This window comes from Enoplosus armatus, chromosome 4 (assembly GCF_043641665.1).
Source record: "Enoplosus armatus isolate fEnoArm2 chromosome 4, fEnoArm2.hap1, whole genome shotgun sequence".
NCBI classification, from domain to species: Eukaryota; Metazoa; Chordata; class Actinopteri; order Centrarchiformes; family Enoplosidae; genus Enoplosus; species Enoplosus armatus.
The window spans coordinates 18,157,375-18,181,046 of record NC_092183.1 but is presented as its reverse complement, the minus strand read 5'-3'; the positions used below and the strand labels follow the sequence as shown (position 1 = coordinate 18,181,046).

General features: G+C 40.7%; 1 protein-coding gene across 1 annotated transcript in view; it reads right to left on the bottom strand.

The window, feature by feature from the left end:
- bin3 (bridging integrator 3) overlaps window positions 1-23,672 on the bottom strand; it is a 28,815-nt gene extending 5,143 nt beyond the window's left edge. Inside the window, exons 1-7 of the mRNA XM_070904212.1 lie at window positions 23,578-23,672; window positions 17,258-17,306; window positions 16,085-16,125; window positions 11,288-11,349; window positions 9,531-9,667; window positions 5,104-5,144; window positions 252-393 (exon numbers count right to left, since the gene is read on the bottom strand). Of these exons, the coding sequence (XP_070760313.1) occupies window positions 252-393; window positions 5,104-5,144; window positions 9,531-9,667; window positions 11,288-11,349; window positions 16,085-16,125; window positions 17,258-17,306; window positions 23,578-23,585 (480 nt within the window). The 5' untranslated portion in view covers window positions 23,586-23,672. The remainder of the gene's footprint in view (window positions 1-251; window positions 394-5,103; window positions 5,145-9,530; window positions 9,668-11,287; window positions 11,350-16,084; window positions 16,126-17,257; window positions 17,307-23,577) is intronic.

Here is a 23,672-nt window from a genome sequence, read left to right as displayed (position 1 = left end):
GTGCCTTTTTGAAAAGGCACTACTTGAGGGCCTGGTAGCTTGCGTGGGTGAAGGAGCGCACATGTACAGTATGCATGTGCTCAACTATTTTTGTTCATATCCAGTCAGCATTTGTGTCTTTCTCTACTTATTACGCTCAATTCACAATATGCACAACATGTAAGAGCAAGTGAACTCTGCTCCTCTGTACATAGAGGGAGCATTGGAGTGGACCAGCACGTGCACAGCTGCAAGATTCAAACTCACAGTACCTGATGTAGTTTGACCATAACGGGCCCAGTTTTTTCTTTCTCTTCATACTTTTCCACTTTGGATTGCAACCGTTTGTAGTCCTGCAGTGCCTGTTCCCGGCGTTTCACTGCCATGTTGAGGCTGGGGAAGACGCCGCTGTACCTGCAACAAATCAGCACACAGACAACCTTATATCATCTCTGACACAACCAATAGAGCACTAAACAACACACGAGCATTCATGCATGCAAACAAAAAATACCCTGACACTCACACCAGTGTACTCAAATGAAAAAAAATATATATATATATATTCCACAGAATCTTCAGTGGAAAAACTTACTGAAATCATTAAAACAGCTTTCCTTGCTCTATGAAATTTGTAGACATGCATTCTGCATTGCATCCTATCTTAATAAAAGTCATTATGAATTAATAAAATCCCTCTCCTCAACATCTTATTGTAGAGGTACTCTCAAACCCCAGAGGACAGCTCTGCATTAAGCTTCCTCTAATCTATTATCTAATTACTGTAGTTCAAAATGGCATGAAACAATTCATTTTGTGACAATTATCATATTCCAAATGAAAAATATATTCTTGCAACGAGAATCCTAGTCTTCAGCACTAAAAATAGGAAAACACTCATCTGTAACTTAGCAACAGGAGTCTGAGCTTCATCCTGGGACTTGTTGCACTGGTTTTGTGGCTGCTTTTAATGGGAAGCAGGAATACTATATACAGGAAATATTCAATGTAATAATATTTATTTAAAAAATATTAAATGAAAGTTAACATCTAAACTACAGGATTAAAGTATCGTCGAATGTATGCACCATTAACATACAGCCTGCTATAAAGGCCCAACATTATTTCTTTAAACTGAGGTAGTTTCCATTTTCATACATTTTAAAAGACAAAGAATATACAAAAATTATATATGTGAGGGGGAATTAAGACAGCTGCTATTAAATCTACTAATTATAAAAGGAATAGCAAAGTAAATTAGGCAAGAAGTGCATTGATAAATTAATTCTTGGCCTTTCTAACATGTAAAAACAAACCAGTGACAGTGTTGTTAAAAATCCAGGCCACAAGATTATTCACGCAGGTGTCTGTTACATGTGAGCCTGTAATAAAAACAATCGTAATGAAGAGTGAGATATTGCCTTTTTGAATGACTCATTTAAAGCATTTCATCAACTGTGTAGGCACACTACTACAATAGTTTAATATGTGCGCCTCCGCCCATAGCGTTATTGGCCACAGAATGTGTGGGCTTCATGATTTACGTCCCTCTCCATGCCAACCCCTGCCCCTACTCTGTGCAGCAGATGAGGGAACCGCTGAGAACCTGTGGAGTGACAGTGAAATCCTAGATCGCGGCTGTGTCTGCCCGTGCACCTTTACCAGAGGGCAGGAGGGGGTGGGGGTAGAAAGTGATGCGTACTGAGGCTCAGTCTCAGACAAGCAGGGATTGTTTACTACAGGAAGTTAAGCAAGGAGTGGTCTTGTAGCGTTCGAGTGACATCACGGAGCTCAGCTCAGCCCAGCCCCGCGGCCCACGCTCTACCGCTATTTATAAAATACCACTTTGGCCCAGTTTATGGCAGGGGTGGATGCCGATCCTCAAGTCTACTATCTGTTCCAGTGTACACATACTTGAAGTGCCAAGGGATTATGTAACTGCCCTCTAGGCATGACTGCTCTCCAACACAATCCTATTGGCGGATGACAACGCATAGGCAACACGCAGCAAACCAGCTTTCAGGCTGATCGCATTTTTATCAACGCAGTTCACCTGACAGCACGGTGCAATTTCCTCATGACACACCACGATGGCCTGCTGCTTGTGCTCAGAAAGTGGGACAACACTGCCAGCAACTACTATGTTTCAGCACACTGAGAGACTTAAGGGCCGCTGCTCTCCTGGCGCTGGAGGAGGAGGAAGAGCTAGACACAAAGCCAATTGCTTGTTAACCCATTCCTGTCCTTTCCACGCCGAGTGTCTCACGGTTATATTCAGGACTCTGTGTCCAGAGGTTACAGTGACTCAGCTGTGTCAAAGGCTCCCACAGGAGAATATGCAGCAGTGGCCCTGGTTGAAGGTGACTATACTTTGTAATGATAGTTTGGTCTTTCCCTCGATGTCCTTGGCTGGACAACTACCGGTCAGCCGGCTAGGTCTGCATTTGCGGTTGCTCTTGCCTGAATGAGGTCTTGCGCTGGTTGTGGGCTGCACGGGGACCAAGGGCATACCACTGTCCATGTGATAGGTCAGGGTGTGGTGAACAGGCTGGATGGAAATAGCATCTGGACCAGAGAGTGTGTTTATGAGCAGCTGCCAATCCACAGACAGGCCAGTCTGACCCATCGGCCAAGCCCAAGTCTGGTCTAGACACCCTCAGTCTAGGAGGCTGGCTGTCCCTTTTGACTATCACCATCACATAACTCACTACTGCAAAAAAACACAGCAAACCACTAAAAATATGGGAAAGGGAATTGTTTAGGTGAAAATTACCACCTCCAATGTGTCATGGTCTCAGATGAGGACTTAAGAGTGTCAGACAAAGTTACATCACGTGGCAAGTTTTGTTAAAATATGCTTGCTGTGAACGCAAAAGAACTTCCACCTGTTGTATAAATGGTTTAAGAGCAGTGGGCCATGGGAACTTGTGTGTGTGTGACGTAAATGTCAGCAGAACCTCCTTTGTCTCAGCAGAAGGAGAGTTTGATCTGCCGCAACTTGCCTCATGCTTTGTTGATCAAAACTCAGGACAACTCATGCAGCCTGGATACATGATACACCAGACAAGATTTAAAAACAAAAGGTAGGTAACTTCATAGCAAACATCCTGTGTGCAAAAAATTGAACTTTGATTACAAAGATTTAACAACGAAATTCAATCCCTGCCCCTACAAAAATCAGCCCCACATTTAAGGGCCATATAGTCCCGTCAGCTCCAGGCCTTACAACCTGCTCCAGGGGGGCAGTCTTCCTCTGATTGAGAGGGGTCAATGTGGTCTAACCAGTAAGTGCTCAACCCAAGGCAGAGGTCTCAAAACAGGCTCGACTTCTGTCTCACCCTAAAGAGCAACGGAGCAGAAAGCGCTAGGTTAGGAGGCCGAGATAACACAAATGCCCAAAAGGCCCACGCGCTCCCCTCCCCTCCCATAAACACAGTGATGTCACTGAGTAGATGAAATTCAGGTCTGGCATTCTCAGGCCTGAGACGGGGGGTGGGGGTGGGAAAGAGGGGAAGTGGGGCTTGCCTCTTTTTCATTTGTTTACTGTACATTTTACCACACTAAGTATTAAGGATGGATGCCAAAATTTTAAATAGCAAGCAATCACACATGGACACAGGCATGTACTTAACACTAACACACACACACACAAACACACACACACACACACACACACACACACACACACACACACACACACACACACACATTCAAGGTCTTCCATTAACATTAACGTTCTCCTTTTCAACTCTTCTCTAATTCTCTTTATGATGACACAAGATCATCAGTAGAGTATTAGAGACTAAGTAAACAATGAAAAATATTCATTAGTGATGGACTAATGGAATCTTAATGGAAGCTTTAAAGTATAGTAGCTTTTGTGTCTCAGTTTTCTATAGAGGGCACTTTGATAAACTAATAACTAATAGTGCTGTTTTTAAGGAGAGAAAAAGTTAATGAAGAGGTCAGTTTAGCTTGGCTTTAAAACTTCCTCTGCTCTATTTCAGAAACATGTAAATGCCTAACTTTATGGTCTAAAATACCATCTTTGGAAGACAGCGCCCCCTCCAAAATCTGGGTTTTGTGTTTGTGTATGTTTGTGTGAGAGCGTGCACTGTCCTGAGACAGTTCTCCTGCTCAACCAATCCACGTCTCTGGGCCCAGGAAGCTGGGCCCTTTGCCATATTGTGAGCCTGCCCACACGTCCGCCTGCCGCCCACCAGGAAGAGGAAATTAGAACCATTCCATCCTGTCATTGCTCCGCCACCAGAGCACATGAGGAAGAAAGGGCTTAGAGCGCGCACGCACACACACACACACACACACACACTGACCCAACCTATTCATGTTTTATGGAGGAATGTCTTCGCATTGGTTATTTTGAAACAGGCTTATGGGGTTCAACATAAACTAGCAATAGAAACATATGCACATGCTCTCTTACAGCATGTGATTAATCTCCTGGGAGGAGCCAAGAGGAGGAAGCAAAACCTTAACAAGCGCTCCGGAAGACGGGTGGGATAGTCCAACCACTCCCTTCAGTACCTCTGCTTTGCATGCGTGTGTGTGTGTGTGTGTGTGTGTGTGTGTGTGTGTGTGTGCATGTTTGAAAAAGTGAGGCTTGAAGAATGGAATAGCACTCACAGCCTGCTCAGATGGGGGCGAGTATTAGGAATGAGAACCAAATAAACTTTCCTCCAGACACACTACCACCACAGCAGCACCACTCACTCCCTTGTTCATTTTTACAGTTTGTATTACTACACTGCACTCCTTCCTGTGGTCATGCACTACGAGTGTGAAGAGCAGAGCTGGGTCAAATAATAAAAATGTTATGGGGCACTGGACTTAATCTGCCCAGAGTGTCATATGGATTTGCCACATAAGCCACAAAAACTGAACTAAATTGCATTTACAGAACATTCATGTGATTTTGTAATGCATTTTTAAATTCACTGTCTATGTGACAAACTCCACCGCTCTGCTACTCCAAGTAAATGTTAAAGTTATCGGCAACAAGTATTTGACCCTGGTCTGGTAGAGAGAAACATTTAAAGCCAACCCTAACAATATATAAGTAACAAAAAGAATTCAAGAGTACGAGAAATCCAGATGGACACCTACTTTTTCAGAGGGTCGATGACGGTCTTCTGGATCTGGTTGACCTGTGATACAAAAAACAACTGTTAACATAAGCAATGAGCACCACTATATCAAGGGAAGTGACATTACTAATTGTTATTCATTGTCAAATTGAGTAACATCAAAACTGAAGTCAGAACAAAACAGCTTCTACATCTCTCACTCATTAGCTGCTAAGTAATGCCACTGCACAAACATCAACAATTGTGTGTAATTCAAACAGAGCACACAAGAAAAAAAAAAAGGGGGGGGGGGGTGCAAAGAAACTTTCGTGACGTTGACTCTTTTATTGTACACAAGCCCTGAGGAGAAACCCCTGAATATTCATCGAGCTTGCGATACAAAAGGATGGAACTGTCAGGGGACGGACATGAAAGCAAAGCCCAACTGATTTCAAATCCTGTGGAGGGTGGGCTGCCTTACAAGATGAAAGTTCTTTTGCAAACAAACATTTTAACAATAACAGTTTATATTTTCCTGCATTCTCCTTCTGGTTGCCAGAACCGACAGGGGAGGGAAGGAGGGGAAGGGGGGTGTTAAATGGAAGTAAACGAACATCTCATCTTGAGGCCTCCAGCCCCGGCACCACGTCTCATCGACAGAAGTTGCCGCACAATTAATAAAGTTTCCAGCGTCATTTACATTGCAGATTCAATATGACTGTTACTACTATATCTTCGAGTTATCCAGGCAATCGAGTCAAGCGAAGAATAGATGCTGTGAACAGTGAAGGAGAATTTAAAGCAGCGAGATGTGAAGTGACAGCTGCATGAGAACAGTGAGCAGCTCCACTAATCATATGTTCACTCGCTATTGGAAGGACAGTCAATCACACAACAACAAGGAAGCGAGATCGCAGCTGTGCTTTGTAAAAATGCCCTGACCATCTATGAGAACATACAGCAACACTCACTGCTTCACACCGGCAGATTTCCAAGTACAAAATGGTTGATTGTGGTTTGAGGGAAAACAGAGAACCAATAACAAATAAGTACATGGGAATTCACATTTTCTTTGTTTTACATATTCACACCACCACCCCCCCCCCCTCCCCGACTTGAGCTGCGCCGCTGCTTCTAAGGTGAGAGCATGCAGCGAGGAGGGAGAACAACAGCGGCAGATTTGCTTAAGCATGCTGGTGCCCTCTACCCTCTGCCCCTTCCCACAGAGAGGGGGGGCAGAGCTATTCCTTGGAGGCCCCGCAGAGCCTGAGGCCGGCGCTCAAGCAGTAGTCTCCATCAGTGAGTCACGGGGCAGAGGCCATCCTGGCACACAGGCCTCCCAAAAATACACACAGATCGCAGAGGAAATCAATATCCCTCCAAACGGAGCATCCTCTACTGCGCTGCCGCCATCTACACTGGGGCTCAGCTTCGGCAGCAGTGTGCCGGCGGGGCTGTGCGCCCTCCTCAGCCCCAGAAATAAACACACAGACCTGGGCCACTGCTGCCTTCATTATCGCTGCACGTTTTATCTGCTGGCTCTCTCACTTGCAGGCCCCGCGGCGGAACATCTCGTCTCAACACGGAGAAGAGCAAAGGGTGGATGCTTTTGTGTCTGTTTTGCTGGAGCAATAGGGTTTGCTGTTGGTGCCGTCAGAATCAACAGTCAGCTTGAAGGGAGAAGCTCGAGTAGTGTTCGAGTGAGCTCTGCTGGATTTTAAACACCTAGCAAACCTGAGGTGATATTCCACATAGCAGGCTGACCAAAAAGTGCCCACAATCACTATTTTGCCTTTAGCTCACTTTTAGCCACTCTACAAAAAGGAGACACACAGCCCGGCCCAAACCTGGAACTGAACATTGTGTTAAGGCAAGGATTTTTATTTAGTAAGACTGAAAGAAGTGCAGAGAAAATCAGGTGTGACCTAGCTGTCAAAACCCACTCTGGATGAAAGTGTGTTAAAAAAATACAACCACGTCAATACAGTTGGTGACTGTTGTCCTCCACAAGTGAAGAACTGTGCTGCCTAGCTGAATCACTGTCAAACACATCCCAGTCACAGAGCCAAACAGGAAAACTACACAGCATGGAGCCAGAAAATGAAATCACAACTATACACTATAAAGACAAGCTGCGCCTTTTGCTTAAAATGTGAAAGTACAAAATCACATTAAAATGAGAGTTGACTGAGTTGATGAGGGTACTGAGGAGCGACATGAAAGCTCAAGCAGGATCCAGTAATGGGCTGACCTCTCAGGTCTGGCGGAGATTAACATCTTCCACTTAACTTAATTAACGTCTTCAAATGATGTACAAACAAAGAGGTGGATTTAGAGTACCCAACATCACTATCTATTGACAGTCAAGTGTGCGAGGTGGTGCTGTTGAAAATGTTTCTTCAATTCAAAAATCAAAGACAATGAAAACAATTTTAAAAAAGCAAATTTGATATTGTATAAAATCTGAAGAATGTAAAAGTTACTCTATACTGAAAACAGTCTAACTGGCAGGAGTGCTCTCCTGGGCACTCGACCAAGCCAAGTCCTGGAACATACGCACCCCGGGTCACAAACCCACACGCTCAGTCCAACCCACATTCTACTTTGTCTAGTCACTCAAAATTGCTCCTGTAAAATTTGATGAGCTGTGAGCAAAGCCAGTCTGAAAGACTGGTATGCTAAAGCTGAAGAAGAAAGGAAAGAAACAGTTCAGTATAGATTCTTAAACTCCACCTTACACATTAACCTACTTTACATTCAACACAATGATTTTCCTTTTCCTTGTGACATTTAAGTCGCTTTCTATCAAAGTAGAAAGAAAGTTCTTGACATTACGCCTAAAACACAAATCTCGTATTCAACATTCTTTGTGATGAGATTTATCTAATATATATTTAAAAATATTAAAAATTAGTTTTAATGAAAACTTGAAAACTTCAAGACATTTCTTTGGGAGTTTGGGTTGTAGCATAGACACTGCTTCACTCACTTATCTTGGGAATAGGTTATTTGGTGACTTCCTATGGAAATTTAGTCCAGTTCTTGAGGTTTCGTAGAAAATATAAATCATGTCCACTCACCCCAATACGTACAAATCCAGATGGTGTGCTATTCCTGAGATACTACACTACAATTTTACCACAGAGTAAAATAAATTATGCACTTTGTATTCAAGTATTCATTTTCTCCACCTTGTTAGATCATTGTTGTGTAAAAGGTTATGAAATCATTCTGGTACACAACTAAATGTGAAAAGAAAGGGGAATATTTTAAGGCAACAAATGTAAAAAGCCCAGAACACCTAACAGCAGGGCAATGAGTCAAGAAAACACAGATGGAAAAAAGTCAATCGGTATATGCTTTAGTGTGATCTCCTGTGTTCTCCTGTATTTTTCCTCTTTAAAAGTCTACCCTTCACAGTGTAGCGCCTTGAGGATGCACACATGCAATGCCACTATGATTCACATTATAACTACCTGTGGCGATGATTCTAATCAAAAACCTGAACTGCACACAGCAAATAATCTGAAGAGGACAGCCAAAGAAGAGATCTTCACAAAGTACAGCTGTGAGAGAGCGAGGCAAGACAATGCTGTGTTGCTTAGAGTTCTGGAAAGAAATGTCTGCCTGTCTGGTTGCCCCTTAGGACAAAACATACAAGAGTGAAAAGCACAAAGATTATGAGAACGCACTCCAAATCAACAAATGCTCTCAATACAAACAAAAAGAAATGCGCAGCAAGAGAGGAAATGTAGGTGAAGGAAGTGATGGAGCACATTTTAGCCACACTAGAGGTTTGGCTCTATGGATGGCTGTCAGATTGAGTCTGTCTGCTGGACTGTCCGTCTTTGGTGATTCAGGCCGATTACAGCTGATCTTGTACAGGAAACAATGGACTGTAACTTTCAAAGACTATATTGGGTGGGGTGAACCATTGATGTAAAAAAAGTGTTGAACTGAAGCCAAATGTTTAAGTCAATAAGTAATATAGTAATATAAGCAATATAATAGACCTGTTCACTACAGAAGCTGTTAAAAAGAATTACTTCTATGAATTTTGTGGTAGGGCATATTTTCCTGTTGAGAAAAGGCCTTCCCATTGTATGAGTTATTTCAGACACCAGTGAGTCACAAATGCATCAATTTTCACAGCTGATAACCAGTAGCTTGAGCTTATAGAGGATGATGCCACAGATGCTTTTCAAAAACAGCAGAAGGAAAGACATACGGATAGTTTTTAGTCCACAGGCTGCACAATATTGACAAATATGAAAACATGCATTTTCAACAAAAATCCGTCTAGTTTCCTACTTTGTATGTCTGAGGAAAGACATTTCCCCTGGTACCAATCGAATGGTATCTGTGCCAATGGCAAGTGCCAAGAAAACAAAGCAGAGAAAGACAGCAAAAGAGTGAGATAACACACTAAAAATTTAAAGTGTGAAAGACTGTGGGATTGAGTCTGACCTTCTCCTGGTTGAAGGAGTCCATCCTTTTCATGGCTGTATCTAAAGCAGTCATGGATTCCAGGAAGGCCTGGTCCTGCTCACACAACGGGTTACTGAGCAGGTCTGCAGAGATTTTCACTGCTGCTTTGGACATGGCTGACAGACAGACACACACACAAACACAAAGAAGAGGATACTGTTAAAATGTGATTAAATACCTTCGCGAAAAGACAATCATGTAGATTACAGCTGATTTAAAATAAATGCATAAATAAAAAATATAGGGTTACTGAAGGTGTCCTCATTTACATATTCTAATCCAAATCAACACCAGATTTTTTACATTTTTCTTAAACCATGGGGGCAATTTTTGTGGATTACACTTAGGCTTTAAGGGTTTCATCAGTGTATGTGTTTGTATGTGGTCGGCTCTTCAAAAGTGAGGTAGAGAGTAAAATGACACAGCGCTGCCCTCATTGTAAAAATCTATGGGGGTTGGTGGGGCTGGCTGCCGTGTTGAATATTCACCAGAACACCAAGAATCTTTGCAATGTTGCTACACTGACGGCACCAATTACTGTTAATCTGCACTCATGCCACTTTGTTTAGACACAGAGCACATATCAGATTATGGCTTCACAGTCAAAATAAATGAGCTTCACTGAGGAGACACAAGCTGACAGGTGAGGCTGTGGTGAAAATGGGCTTCATAGAGATCTGGAACAGTCTTTTCACACTACGATGGGATTCTCTAAAGACCAATTTTCAACCAATCAATTATTGTAGTGCAGCATTTCTGCGTCTCTCTCCATCTGACAAGTAACTGCTTGACTTGACAATTTCTGATATAACGGAGAGACATGTTGATTATAGGGTCGTGAAAATCAAAAGGTGACCTAGTGATTGAATTATTTGTATTAGTAGTGTGAAAATGTGAGAAATCTCCTGTAATCACCTATGACTGAAGCAAATTGAGCAATTGTTACTTAGTCTAATTGAAATTGCAAACCGGAGTAGCCCTTAAAAGATATTATCGTCCCCCACCAGCTAATTGGCAGTGAGTTCAATAGAGCTCTGCATACCACCACCCTTGACTTGATAAATGATGGTCGATATAGAAAGCAGCGTATTAAATGCAGGGCTGACATGCAGAGTAGGTCCAGTTCTTTGTTTGGTAGCAGTTGGTGGAGACAGGACCTGTGCAACAGATGGAATCCATTAACTATAATGAGGGCCTGAAAGCGATGACACTTTGATGATGCAGACATCCATATTCCAGAGCACAAAGGAGAGGAAATGAAGAAGCCTCTCACTCCTCCATCCATCCCCGCTCCTCCACCCCCACAACTGACTACTTACCACAGGCCATGTCTACTGCTGCTTCCCAAATACACAACTCCAAAACCAACAAATAAGCAAATAAAAAGTAGAGTAAACATGGTTTCTGTGGCTGACAAATGCTTGACTAAATGAAGGCAGAGATGGTAGATAAATCGAGCCCTAACTGAACACCGAATAAAAAGATACACACATAAATCCAAAACACACACACTATGATAGGATAGAAAAACCTATAAAAGATTAAGGCGAAGGCCCGCACTCTCTCGTCTCATTTGTCAAGTTGTTCGGAGAGCTGACGCACCACCAAACAAACCAAGACAACCAAACGTCTTTCTAGCCCTGAAAAACCTGCCAAGCAACATCAAGTATGTTGGTGAACAAGTGGAGATCAATGTCACACCCAGCGGTAACACACATGATGGTGGCAGAACACACCTAAATCAGCCTCAGTGCTTTTCTTCATGTCCTTGTGAAGCTTTTTCGTCTGATCCTCCAGCCTGTAAGACAAGAAGAAGACTGATTATTGGCCAGCTTCTGGTCTAGTAATACAGTAAAGCATGAGTAACACTGAAAACAAAAAGGGGAATATGGGCTGAAATGTATAACAAACAGAAACAGAACAGAAAAAAATAACAAAAAAGTACACCGTCTTCACACCCGTATCATAATGAATCTAGATATAACTCAAAATCTATCCCATCCAATCAAGACGTGATGACATGGACAAAGAAAAGATCCAAATCAAAAACCTAGAAAAGGAAATCGGTATATTAAAAAACCTGGTTCAAGAAGGAATTACACATTTCATTGATTCCACATAAAATGTCATTATAACATCCGTTAGCTAATTAATAACACAGGGAATCCTTCTTGTTACTGTCAACTACATTTGCGCTCAAAAGCATTAATGTCTTCAATCATTCCACTGCACATATTCCATTGATGGGTGTTAAAAATGGCAATTACCAGACTATGGAGGCTGAAAACACATGCCATTCATTATATCAATTAAGGCAAACGAGGGGTTTAGAATCTCCCCTGAGACTGCTGTCATATCACTTCTCCTGGTTTGATGAAAACGGGAATGTGGTGGGGTTTCATTTCCATCTTTGCTTTGAGGGAGGACATTAACTAGGAAGACAATAGCTGTGTAGTCCCATAGGATTTCTGGTGGGGGCACTATGGCCACTGGCCACAAGATTTAAAAGGTAATGGAAACACACATATGGCTATGCAAACCAAAAATGGCCTGCAAATACAGATTTCTGGCAGTTTTTTTTGTTCAGCAGCTGGGAAACAAACTGTGCCTTACTCCAGCAAGCCCACAAGTGCATGAACCAAACATGAATGTGACTGGTTTTCTGCTGCCTCCATACTGGCTGTTTAAACTGTTAAACCTAAGCAGTAAGGCTTCAAAAGAATAACATATCTCAAAAGCCCTTTTAATTTGTCCAAAGAAAACACAATGAGTTAGCTAACACAGCTCCATTTCATAAAACAAAAACACAAGTGATAGGACAGTAAAGGAAATTCTAAAGTCTAAAAAAGGGCAACATACTGTGTTATCATAAAATTAAACCAAACATTTTGTGCAAGATAATCCCAAGAGTGTTGAAGCCAAATAACTTCTTAGTTAAAGTCATTTCTAAACTTCTGAATCACATACAGTACAATCATAACACAGACATTTTGTACATTTTGTCACAAAAGAGCATATGGGGTCCTGGGCAACTGTCAACAACAGTAGAAAAAAACGTATATGTTGTGGTATTAGCCGATGTCAGATTGCATTTGTATCATAACAGCTTTTATTTTAAATTCTGATCCGTGAATCCAATTTCAATTATTTATTTGTTTGTTGCCCTAACAAAGGACTAGTAGACTCTGAGGAAGTAGGGTCTAAGGGTAAGTAAAAATCATTAATTATTTTCTATCATAACTTGTCCTCTACATGCTTTTGTTTGTCTTGACGTGTTTTAGGATTTTGCACTCAATCGCCACAGACCAGATGGAGGTTGTTCCAAAAATGTCAATTGCAGTAAATGATGTAACTTCATCCCTTATTGTTCACACCACCGGAAAAAAAACATTCTGTCAGAACAATCTCCACAGTAACTTCTTGTATTTCTCTCACCAATTAGATGTAACTGGGTCTCATCAGCCATATCAGCCTTCCTCTAAAGTAATCAAAATATATTTAGAAATAGACATTCCTAATTGCAGAAGATGCTACTCACATTATAGTCAACATTATTAGCAATATTTAAGGCAGGATTTATTCAGTATCTAATAATTATGTTTACATAACATAGGTTGCCCAGTAAATAAATCTTCATGTACATGTAGACCAGAACTATGAATGTGCTGTGAAGAGTTCAGTTCACTGTATGATCAGACAATCACAGTTTTTCTGTTGTGTTGAGAACATCTAAAGAGCTAAGAGACAATATTTTCATGCAGCTATGTTATTACAATTCTGTTTTGAGTCATACCTGCAACTAGCAAATTGCTTCTGATATGTGGACAGTTTTATCTTTTCTGTCTTTGTGATGGCAGCAAGTAGAAGCAGTTGAGAACTCATACTACAAAACTAGACTGAATGCAATTCTGAATGCCAGTGGAGTCAATGGAGGGCATCATGTAAAACTAAAATAGTCTTGTAAATTGGCTGACACAGTTAACACTGGAGAGTAATGAAAGGAGACAAATATGAGATGAGGAAAATAACAGTATAACAGTAAAACCCTGCCAGTCATGAAGATCGGGTTGCGGGATAGTGAGTGAAAGCGTCTCACCATGTAAACAAACTTGCATGCTCTGAGACCAGTGCCTGCACACTCTTGTGTTTGTGTAGTGCTTGTTTGTGCATGTGAAACTCATGTTCCAGATAGTACCTCCTACTTTAAAATGTGTTGCACAATGCTGTTACATCTTGCCTACTCTGTCAGCACTGACAGTGAGAGCCATTCTGGATGAACGCCAGGTGAGCCTGGAGTCGCTCTCCAAAAGGTGCAAATAGAGCGGCCTAGTGGAACAGCTGCTGCTCCCTGCCACAATGTTGGGCCTGTGCAGCCACAATCACCTAACCACATGGCCTATTGAAAACTGGAAAGACACTACTGCATTTTATATGACTTTCACACACAAACCCTTTGTACGACGCTAGAAAAGGAACAGGTATTCCACCACGTTTCACCATTCACACCAGATTCCTTTTGGGTTAATACCTGCTCATTGCCATTCACACAAGTACCTGGCATGTGTGCATCTCGCAGAATAATTCAAGCCAAATTTCATTTTCTCACACCCCTCTTAGACATGCTGATCTTGGAAGGTTGGTTGGAGACCCTCGAAAGGTAAATAAACTAATGGACATGAATCCAGTTAGCATTCAAGCTGCTGTTGTGTGTGTGTGTGTGTGTGTGTGTGTGTGTGTGTGTGTATGTGTGTGTCCAGCTTAGAGCGCAACAGATAAATAACCCTGGCCAATAGATCAGCTAATATTTGCTAATTGCAGATATATTGTATCAGTGTTTATGTCATTTAAGATAAGTGACACCGTTACATAGTTTGTCACCTCGAGAACTCTGACAAGTTTATTTTTCAAAACGTACAATGCCCAGCTACAGCACCACATATTTTGGTCACAATCATATATAACAACACATGTAAGAGTTCCTTATGAAAAATGTTTATGATATGCATTTATGTTAAAAGAAAAAAGGTAACTCAAATACTGACATTGAGAAGCATGCTGCTGTGCACATGGCACAAAATCACAAGTCAAACTACACCAAAGTCATCTATCTTTGTATCTAGAATACAAAAACAGGAATCATGGTGAAGCCTATCAAGTATATTTAGGCCACAGATGCACCATGATGTGTTGATATGGATCTCTAGGGTGGGGAACTTAAATGTCTGTACATGCCTGCAACTCTGACTCATCTATAAGGTCTACTGGCACCACACCTTCCTGATAATGGGCCCTCCTACTCAACAAAACCTGAGAGGAAAATGGTGCTCCCACTCATTCTGTGGGGCCCTCAGGGAGTTTCTATAACCTCGGCCTCACAGTAAGAGAAGGCCCGGATGTACTGAGCTCTCAGGTCTTGGGTGCTTATGTGCTCTGAACCCCTCTCTCCTTTGTTTCATAGAAATACTGACATCATTTTACTCAATTCAAGGTAGGCTGGTTAGATAATAGCTGTCAACAGTTTATAAATTTACTTTTTATCTTAGGCTACTTGTAAAAATCCTTGAGCATGTCAACATCCACAAATTGTGGAAATATTTTTAAGCTTCTTCTGAATTTGAAATTATGCATTTCATAGGAATATAACTTATATCTTAAATCTAGGTTAATCAGAGGTTTAGGGGAATATCTAATGGAAAGTAAGCTCTCTTTCCCAATTTCTAATTTCAGACTCCACCATAGCTCAAACATGGGTCCTTTCACAGTTCATTGTTGAGAAAAGAAAGTGACCAAACACAGCAGGGATTGGCAAATTGTGTGCGACAAAGAAACTGTATGTACGATGGGGAGCATATTAAGTGTGAGTTTCTCAGGGTGCTTTATAAACATGTAAAGCCAAAATACCGACATGTTAAGTAAAATTACACAATGATTGTATAACAAACAACAACAATCTAATTTTGGATCAACATGCATACATTTGTGAAAAGATTCCAATGTTTTCAGATTTCCGACATCCCCAGTACAGTGTGACTGATACATATTTCTTACTTTATACTTCTGACTAGGGAATGCACAATAACCAATATATATTATAATAATAAATAATACCAAACTTTTGTATCAGTAGTTTATAGCTTCATTCATCCCACATTGCACTTTACACAGCAGCAGGCTGGTAAGTTATAGAAAGTCTGTAATTTAAGTTTTCTTTAAAAACACATTTTATTTCGAAATAAGTTGACAATTAAATGTTGATGACAAGATTTGACTTAATATGCTAATTTTGACCATCAGACAACACATTTTTCATCTTGGCTCAAGGACATCTCTGACCTCTCTTCCAGATATAATAAAATGCATTATGTGGGCACAGATATGGTGTAGGAGAAATCACCTTTCACCAAATTGAAGGCACCAAAAGACCGCAATTTTCTCACAAATACAAACTCTCTAAAGAGATATGAATACCACATACAAAAAACCTCTTTGAACGTCTACCTTAATATAGACCTTGGTTCAAAATGCAAACTTACTTTTGGAGCTTGTCATATTCTCGTTCGAAGTCTCTTTCAACCTAAAAAAACCCAACAAAAAACACATTTCATGTCAGATTCTGTGAATCCATTATTCAGTACGTATGTTCATTTTAATTGTTTAAGCAAATGGATAATCAATCAATCAAGGTATGAACACACGATAATCGTATGGCACTTTTTGACCACAGAGTTGGAGGAACTACACATCCAAAGAACTAAGTAAGGAATAAATTTGGGGACAGAATTCCTGTTTACGTTTCCACATCATCTGAAGATGTTTAGACAAATTAGACTGTTAACAAATTAAAAAGTGACCACATGGTTTGAGATGTAATACATACTAGCAACAACCAGTGCTTGTTTGTAGTCTGGATGAAAGATGTAGCCTACATACGTTGTTGCAGTCTCAAGGCTTGTGTTACCACTCAACCATGGTTCAATGATTTACTCCTGTACCTTTACGCCAATAGTTCCTGGGCTAGTTCAGGGGCATAGACCACAGCTAAGGAACTAGGACTCCATTGGGTCCTAGCGGTTGAAATACAGGTAAAATACTTGAGTACATCAACTTCCCAGGGTCAATAAGGGCTAAGACAGTTTGTCCAACCATTTCTCTAAAACATGCCAAGCAGGTTACAGAGGCAGCATGGGTTCCTGTCTTGTGGTTCTGTGGGCTCCTGGATTTAAACACAGTGGCCAAAACAACGAGGAGGGCAGTTGACACTTTGTCTCTAGTGGATCATCTAACTGGGCTGTCTCTAACCCACTCCCTGGTTTTTGCCTAGGATGGCACAGGAAGCTAGAAAACCAGTCTGACAGTGAGTACCGGGCCACAGACCCATTACACTGGAAGTGGTTTTCTCCAGCTAGGAGAACACCCACTCACTGTCACTTCAAGGTAACCACCTCTGCCCCCTTGCATGGCTCAGACAAATTGGCATCCAATAAGTCTTTTGGGTGAGGCACTCTGATGACATTATTTAGACTACTATTCATGTTGTACATACCTTTTGTAAAGCTGAACAACTACAGCTAAACTTCACAAAGGCATTTTACAAATACTGCCAAAAAGCACGTTTTTATTAATCTACATAGACTTGAACTTTATGCACTAAACCTTTTTGAGTGGTGAGTGAATTGAGTCAACTTTTGTTCCAGTGAGTGACTTACAGTTTTTGAGACAATCTGCTTCTTTGGTTGTCCAATCTTGAAGGGAATCCTGAAATGACAGGTGACACACATTGAAAATCACTACCTAAAAGGTGGAATTACTGAAAGCTTAGATTGTCATCAGTTGCATGATGGCTGACTCGAGGCTGGTGCAGGTCGAAAGGTGAACAAGCGCCTCTTTCAGATCCCTGATACGGACAACCTGAAGCTGTTAATTCCCGCTTCTCCAGAGCGTGCTGTCAAAGCCATGTAATTTAACTTCATGTCATCACTAAACACATCTGGCTACCATTGCAGGCGGATATCACTAGACAGAAGTGGTTGTCCCCTCTTCTCAGTGTGGCTTTACTGCGTGACCCAGGCTGGCAATCAAACACAGATGCACCCGCTGTATTGTATATCAGACAAATAGCAGGCCTATTTCATGCAGACACCCTAATATATTGAGACTCAAAAGGGTACAGCCGGGACAATGACTTGCTTTTAAAAGAAAACTTGATACCAGTGTAACAAATCAATCAAGAAACAAAACATGTCATGGGGTTTAGTGTAACTGCAGTAGCTGCACCTAATTTCCAGAATGAAATACAAACTTTTCTCCAGTCTTGAAAGACAAAACACACAACCTGACTATAGTTTTTGGAAAAGAAACAGAAACATGTTCCTTCTTAGTTAAAACACAATCTTTTATCCCCATTTCAAAACCCTGCCTTTGCCTTAATAAGTTGCTGCCGAGCATCAGAGTGCTTTGGGAATCCATGAGACAGAAAACACTGCCTTGCCAATGTGCTTGGCTGTAGGTTGTCATTGATGTGGCACTAATAGCCTGAAATCTAAGCTATATGATGGACAGTTGCCGCTGACAGGCAGGGTGAGGCAGCAGCTGCGTCAAAAGAAAGGTGTGTAGACTAATGAGATGGAAAAGAGAGGGTGTGATATAGGGCCTCGTTGTGCAACCAGGGAATGCCACTGATGTGTGGGGAAGAGGGGAAGATCCTTTTGATGACAGCTCAATCACAAAACTCAACATGGTCAAATAACAGCCGGATTAATCTAGTAAAAGAAAAAAACAGGTTTCACAAGTGGCTCAGGTATCAAGATTTCCTTTGATTTGCTGGCTCTGTGTTGATGCTGTACTTTAGGTTGTATCAGGTACGAATTGCCCAGGCCTTAAATTAATTTAAGTTTTGAATTTATCCTTTATTCATTGGAATATGAACAGACTAGTGATGCCTAAAAACGTTGTTGCTTTTGGCTCAGGAAAGCAGTTTCACCCATTGTGTCATCATTTGGGTGAGCCAACACGGAAAATAACCACAGAAATTACTCACTGCCACGTAATGTGACTCACCTTTCTTTGATTACCTGATTACTACACTATAACGTCACATTAAGTGCAACACGTACGTATGTAGCTGTCTTTGAAAATGTATTGAATTCCGTTTCCAAAATACAACAGATCATTTCCCACTATGATAACTAGAGCATCAATTCAGCCTGGTCAGACACATACTAACTAATCACCAAAGGTTTATGACTTGCCTCCATAACACTAGTGTCTGGTGTTGAGTACATCTCCCATGAACCCTTTCGGTCAGTGTGGTTGAGCACCTACTGCTTGTGACCACTGTTCCTCTTGCTAATGCAGTATTTCTTTGTTTGACATATGCCCTCATGATTTTTGAGACCTTTACCCACAACATTTTCCAGTATTTATAAATGATAAATCCCTAATTCAGGCAGAAACTACAACTACACACAACTGCACAAGTAGCTCATATATACTAATAGGTTTTTATACTAATTGGTACTATGCAACTTGCTACTGGAATGAACCGCAAAACAAATTGACGACACTCATTCCTCTGAGGGACATTAGAGATTTTCTTGCTAATAATATTTGTGATTACTTTAATTAGTGTGTCTGCGTGTGTGATGACTGCTTTGTGTGACTGAATCGTCTTGTTATGATGTTGTATATATGTAATTTGCCTCAGGTATATTTTGTAAAAGAGATCTTGATCAGTGAGATCTCCTGAATAAATAAAGCTTAACTAACAAATATGTGCAATAGCAGTGCGTGTCCATTTTAACAGTTAACAATTTTGTAGCTGAAATTTAAGGGAATATAATACGACTCATAAGTAAAAAGGGGACACATGGTGGTTGCACAGTGCTAAAACCCAGCCAATGTGGTTGTATTTTTTAGAAAATTGACAAGTTTGTGGATTTGGTGTTTTACATTCCCTTTTAAATGCAGAGCACTAGTGGTGCATTCAGATTTTGCATTAGTTGGTGTTTTTCTGGTTGGACAATCAGTTTTCTACCAACATTGCACAATGTTTGGCAACAGCTTTTGGTGTTTGCTCCCATTTGGTGGGTGTGACGGGGAGAAAATCACGACATCCATAGCAAAAACCCAATGGAAGAGTTAAGTATAAACATTACAGTGTTCCAAGCTGCCATCGTTGCACCATGAAACATATATTTAAATGTTTGCTTTCAATGTTCTCTTTTGCTATGTTTTGGCAGGGCTGACCATGACAGGATTTGTTTCGCGATGACATCAAGAGAGGTCGTCTAAGTGTAACTGTATTAGGGTGGATTTTCCCTTTAATGTACCAATGAATATATTTGCTTGGGGGAAAAAAATGAAGAGAGTCCTTAATTTTATAGATTCAGAGTATATCCACTTCAACAAAGAGCCAAAGGAAAGTGGTCACTCTCTTCAACTGCTCATGAGAACTGGCAAACACACAGAGTGAAGTGGAGGGAGAGGGAAAATGTAGCAGGCAACCAGAGGGAGAGAATGAGAAAGAGGGAGGATGGTAGTCACTGTGAGAATCATTTCTAATGTTTCTTCACACAGCAATATTTCTGTGGGGGCTGTCACATTTAGAAACACTGGTAAGTTGGGTCCTGTGAATCCAGAACTAGTGTCTGACATGGTGGAGGCCGGACACAAGACAGCAGAAGACAGAAAACGTATGCGTTACACCAGCTGAAGAAACCTTAGCCTTGTGATGGCAGACATGGGTAGCTCAGCTGAATATTGCCTTAAATACTTTGGACAATTTAATAAATATAATCACAGTCATTATAGTATTTGTACATGTTACAGTACTTGAAGATTCAGTTAACCAATAAACATTTACCCACACACATAAATACAAACCAATAACTCAAGAGATACGTAAACAGGATAGTTTTAGGGAATAGTATTTTTAGAGAATCACGATAACTTGAGGTTATTGGTAATATTCAGTCCCATTTTCAAGCCCAGATGCATTAAAAAACTGCTCTGTTACACATTTGCTGTCATCATCAGCAAGTTGGTCAACTTGCATTTACAGAGCTATCTGATCTTTGCTGTAATAGGCTACACGTCACTGCCATCAAGTAAGCACGTAGGCAAGAACAAAGACAAGACAGTCTTCTCTATCCGGGACACATTATGCACCAACTGGAAGAACCAATGGCTTTTCATGAAAACTGCAAATGTGTATGCCATTATGGGGATAGTGCATCATTCGACCTTGAATATTCCACGGAGCACAGAGGGCTGGTTGAAGATGTTGGGAAGTGGAATTGTTCTGATGATGACCCCAAAGTCAAACCTCTCACGTCATAGAAGCAAGTGTGCAGGCCCTACTGGAATGCATCAGTCAGCAGAGCCCATAAAGGACTCTTTTCACTGGTCGAGCACCCCACTCTTGACCTTGTGTTTGGCGGTGCGTGCTGGTAGAAGCGCCGCTTGCCAGCTATTGACTGTCTGACTGAACTGAGTAACGCTGTCTTGCTTACTTGATTACTGCCTTGCCTGAAAATGACACTAAGAATGTGTAACGTATTATAAAGAGAGTTAATGTACACACACGTCACGGACGTACTGAAAGAGTTTGTTATAATACACATTGAACTGCATTCATGAATTGTGAGAAACTGAATTTATTCAAACCTCTTTTTAAACTCCTAAACAGCAGCACACAATTCAGGACTGGTAAGGCAAACTTTCCCATACTTAAAAAAATAAACTACACTCATAGCTGAATCCTGAGTGATTCAAATTCATACCAAATAAGCTATTACTGTTTTAACAGCCATTTCTTTGCATAAGTTTCTGTCAAATAACCAAAGAGTAACACATTATATATATATTATAACACTCACCAAAAGTTTATCAATGTTGCGCTACAGATCTGATCTATTAAAAAACGACAGCCTTTTTGATTTCCTAAAATCCCTCAAGACCTAAACAGACTATTGGTACCACACACAGTTGGCTGTGAAAGACAACGGAACATGCCATCCCCATTTGTGAAACAATACAATACAGAGTGATGGACGCAGACTTTACAGCAGATCACAAATCTTGCTGAACCTGGTGGGTAACTGTTTCCCAGGAACACAAACAAGCCTTGCTATTAAACATGAAACAGCCTGCTGCCAAAAAATCAAGACGACACAAAGGTCTACCAAAGAAAAGAAATCCTATATTGAACAAAACATGACCAAAGTACATAATGCTACAAATTCAGACTATAGCTATTTCTACAAAGAGCCTACATGAGGAGACATGGTGGAGCCAATGATAAATAAACTCTCATACACCCTTGAGTGAACTTTTTCTTATGAGCTTCCTCGTCTTCTGAGAGAACTTGGGTTTGGTCAGGAACTAGTGCTGATGTGGGCCTGTCAGGCCAACTGACACATTTTGTGTCATATGCATTTTATTTAAATAAACATAACTTATTTGAGAGAAGAGTCAAGAATCAGAAATGCACAAAACATATTCTGCTGTGGACTAATACTTTTTTTCGTTGCCATTTGGCTGAAAATGATAGCACAGACTTGTTTGCTGTTGTTTACTTTCTCAGGGAGGTAACCAGCTGGATGGAAGATCTCTGATTACAAGACTCGCAGATTCAGCTAATATCTGTGCAGATCATCCATGCAGGCTATGTCATAAAACCAACTGTTCACACCAACTCTCTTCATTTACTGAACGTAATTCCATAACCATCTGCGGCTCCATAGAAAATGACAAAGCACTACAGACTAAAAACGTCAAGGAACACAATTTGGTTTAAAGGTATATAGCTATTCAAATATCATACAATAATAATGACATGGTAATCATTTTCATATTACCCGCTGATTACGGTTGAAACTATTATTTTCAATCTGCCGATTATTTTCTCGATTAATCTCCATGGAATAATGTCAGAAAAAAGTATAAACTGCCCATCACAACAAAGGGTGATGTCTTGAAATTGACAGCTTTGTCCCAAACCCAAAGATATTCATTTTACTATTATGTAAGACAAAGAAAAGCAAGAAATTCTCACATTTGAGAAGCTGAAAATGTTTGGCGTACTTGATTGAACAATTACTTAAAAGAATAATTGGTCCCCAAAATAGTTGCTGAATATTTTTTGTCAACTGACTAATTGATTAATAAATTAATTGTCTCAGCTACAATACTTATTAAGGTGGCTTTAGATGTGGAGCTGACAAAGGATACAGACGCTTCCAGTTAAATACTATCCAAAGATGGGGTCGGCAGACCTAACAATGTCAACTGTGCCCATAAAACCTGATATTACACATTAATACACATGCATTCATAAATGGTAAACTACACATCATCATTGTTACTATTATGTCTATACAGGAGTACAAAAAGTATATAAATCGTCAATGGATCTGAAGTGCATGTCAAAATGCTAACGTTAGCTGCTAACAGACTGCTGTAAACTGATGATCAAATCCCTTTAAATGGCTTCAGTGTTGACCCTGTTGACCTGACAGTTAACTACATTGAGTTTCCATGGTATGCTAAAGGCACAGGCTAGCTAGGTTTATTTCAACAGTATAAAAAAACAGCTATAACTCCAGATAGTAGTGTCAGTCCATTGTATTTTGGTAGGTAATTTTCTCGCTAACGTTTCAGCAACTAAACTAGCGTTAACTAGGTACAAGTTAGCTAAACACTCGACTTTACCAAAAACATTTCGATCGAAGTTATTAGCTGCTTGAAACAACTACCGCTTTGCTAGTAAATGTTTAACAAGACAAGACACTGCTATCCACCGATTAACTGTAAAAAAAAGTCTGTAGGAGAGATTTTATTCGTGAGCCGTGAGTTTAACAAGCTAGCGCTAACTCCTGTTCTAGTGTAGTGTTACTGTTTGTGTAGCGCTAGCAGGAAATAGCCGGAGCCCGGTCGTCAAACCATCTGTTCTAGGTCACTAATGTATCGTTTAAAGTTATACTTTTAATCTAATACGCTATATTAACGGTGTAGCCAACATACATACCAGCTCATTTTGAGTGAACTTTTATTCCGGTTTCATTGGGTAGTTTTATTATCTTCCGAGGACCTCATCCCTTTCTACCAGTCAACAGTCGAGCA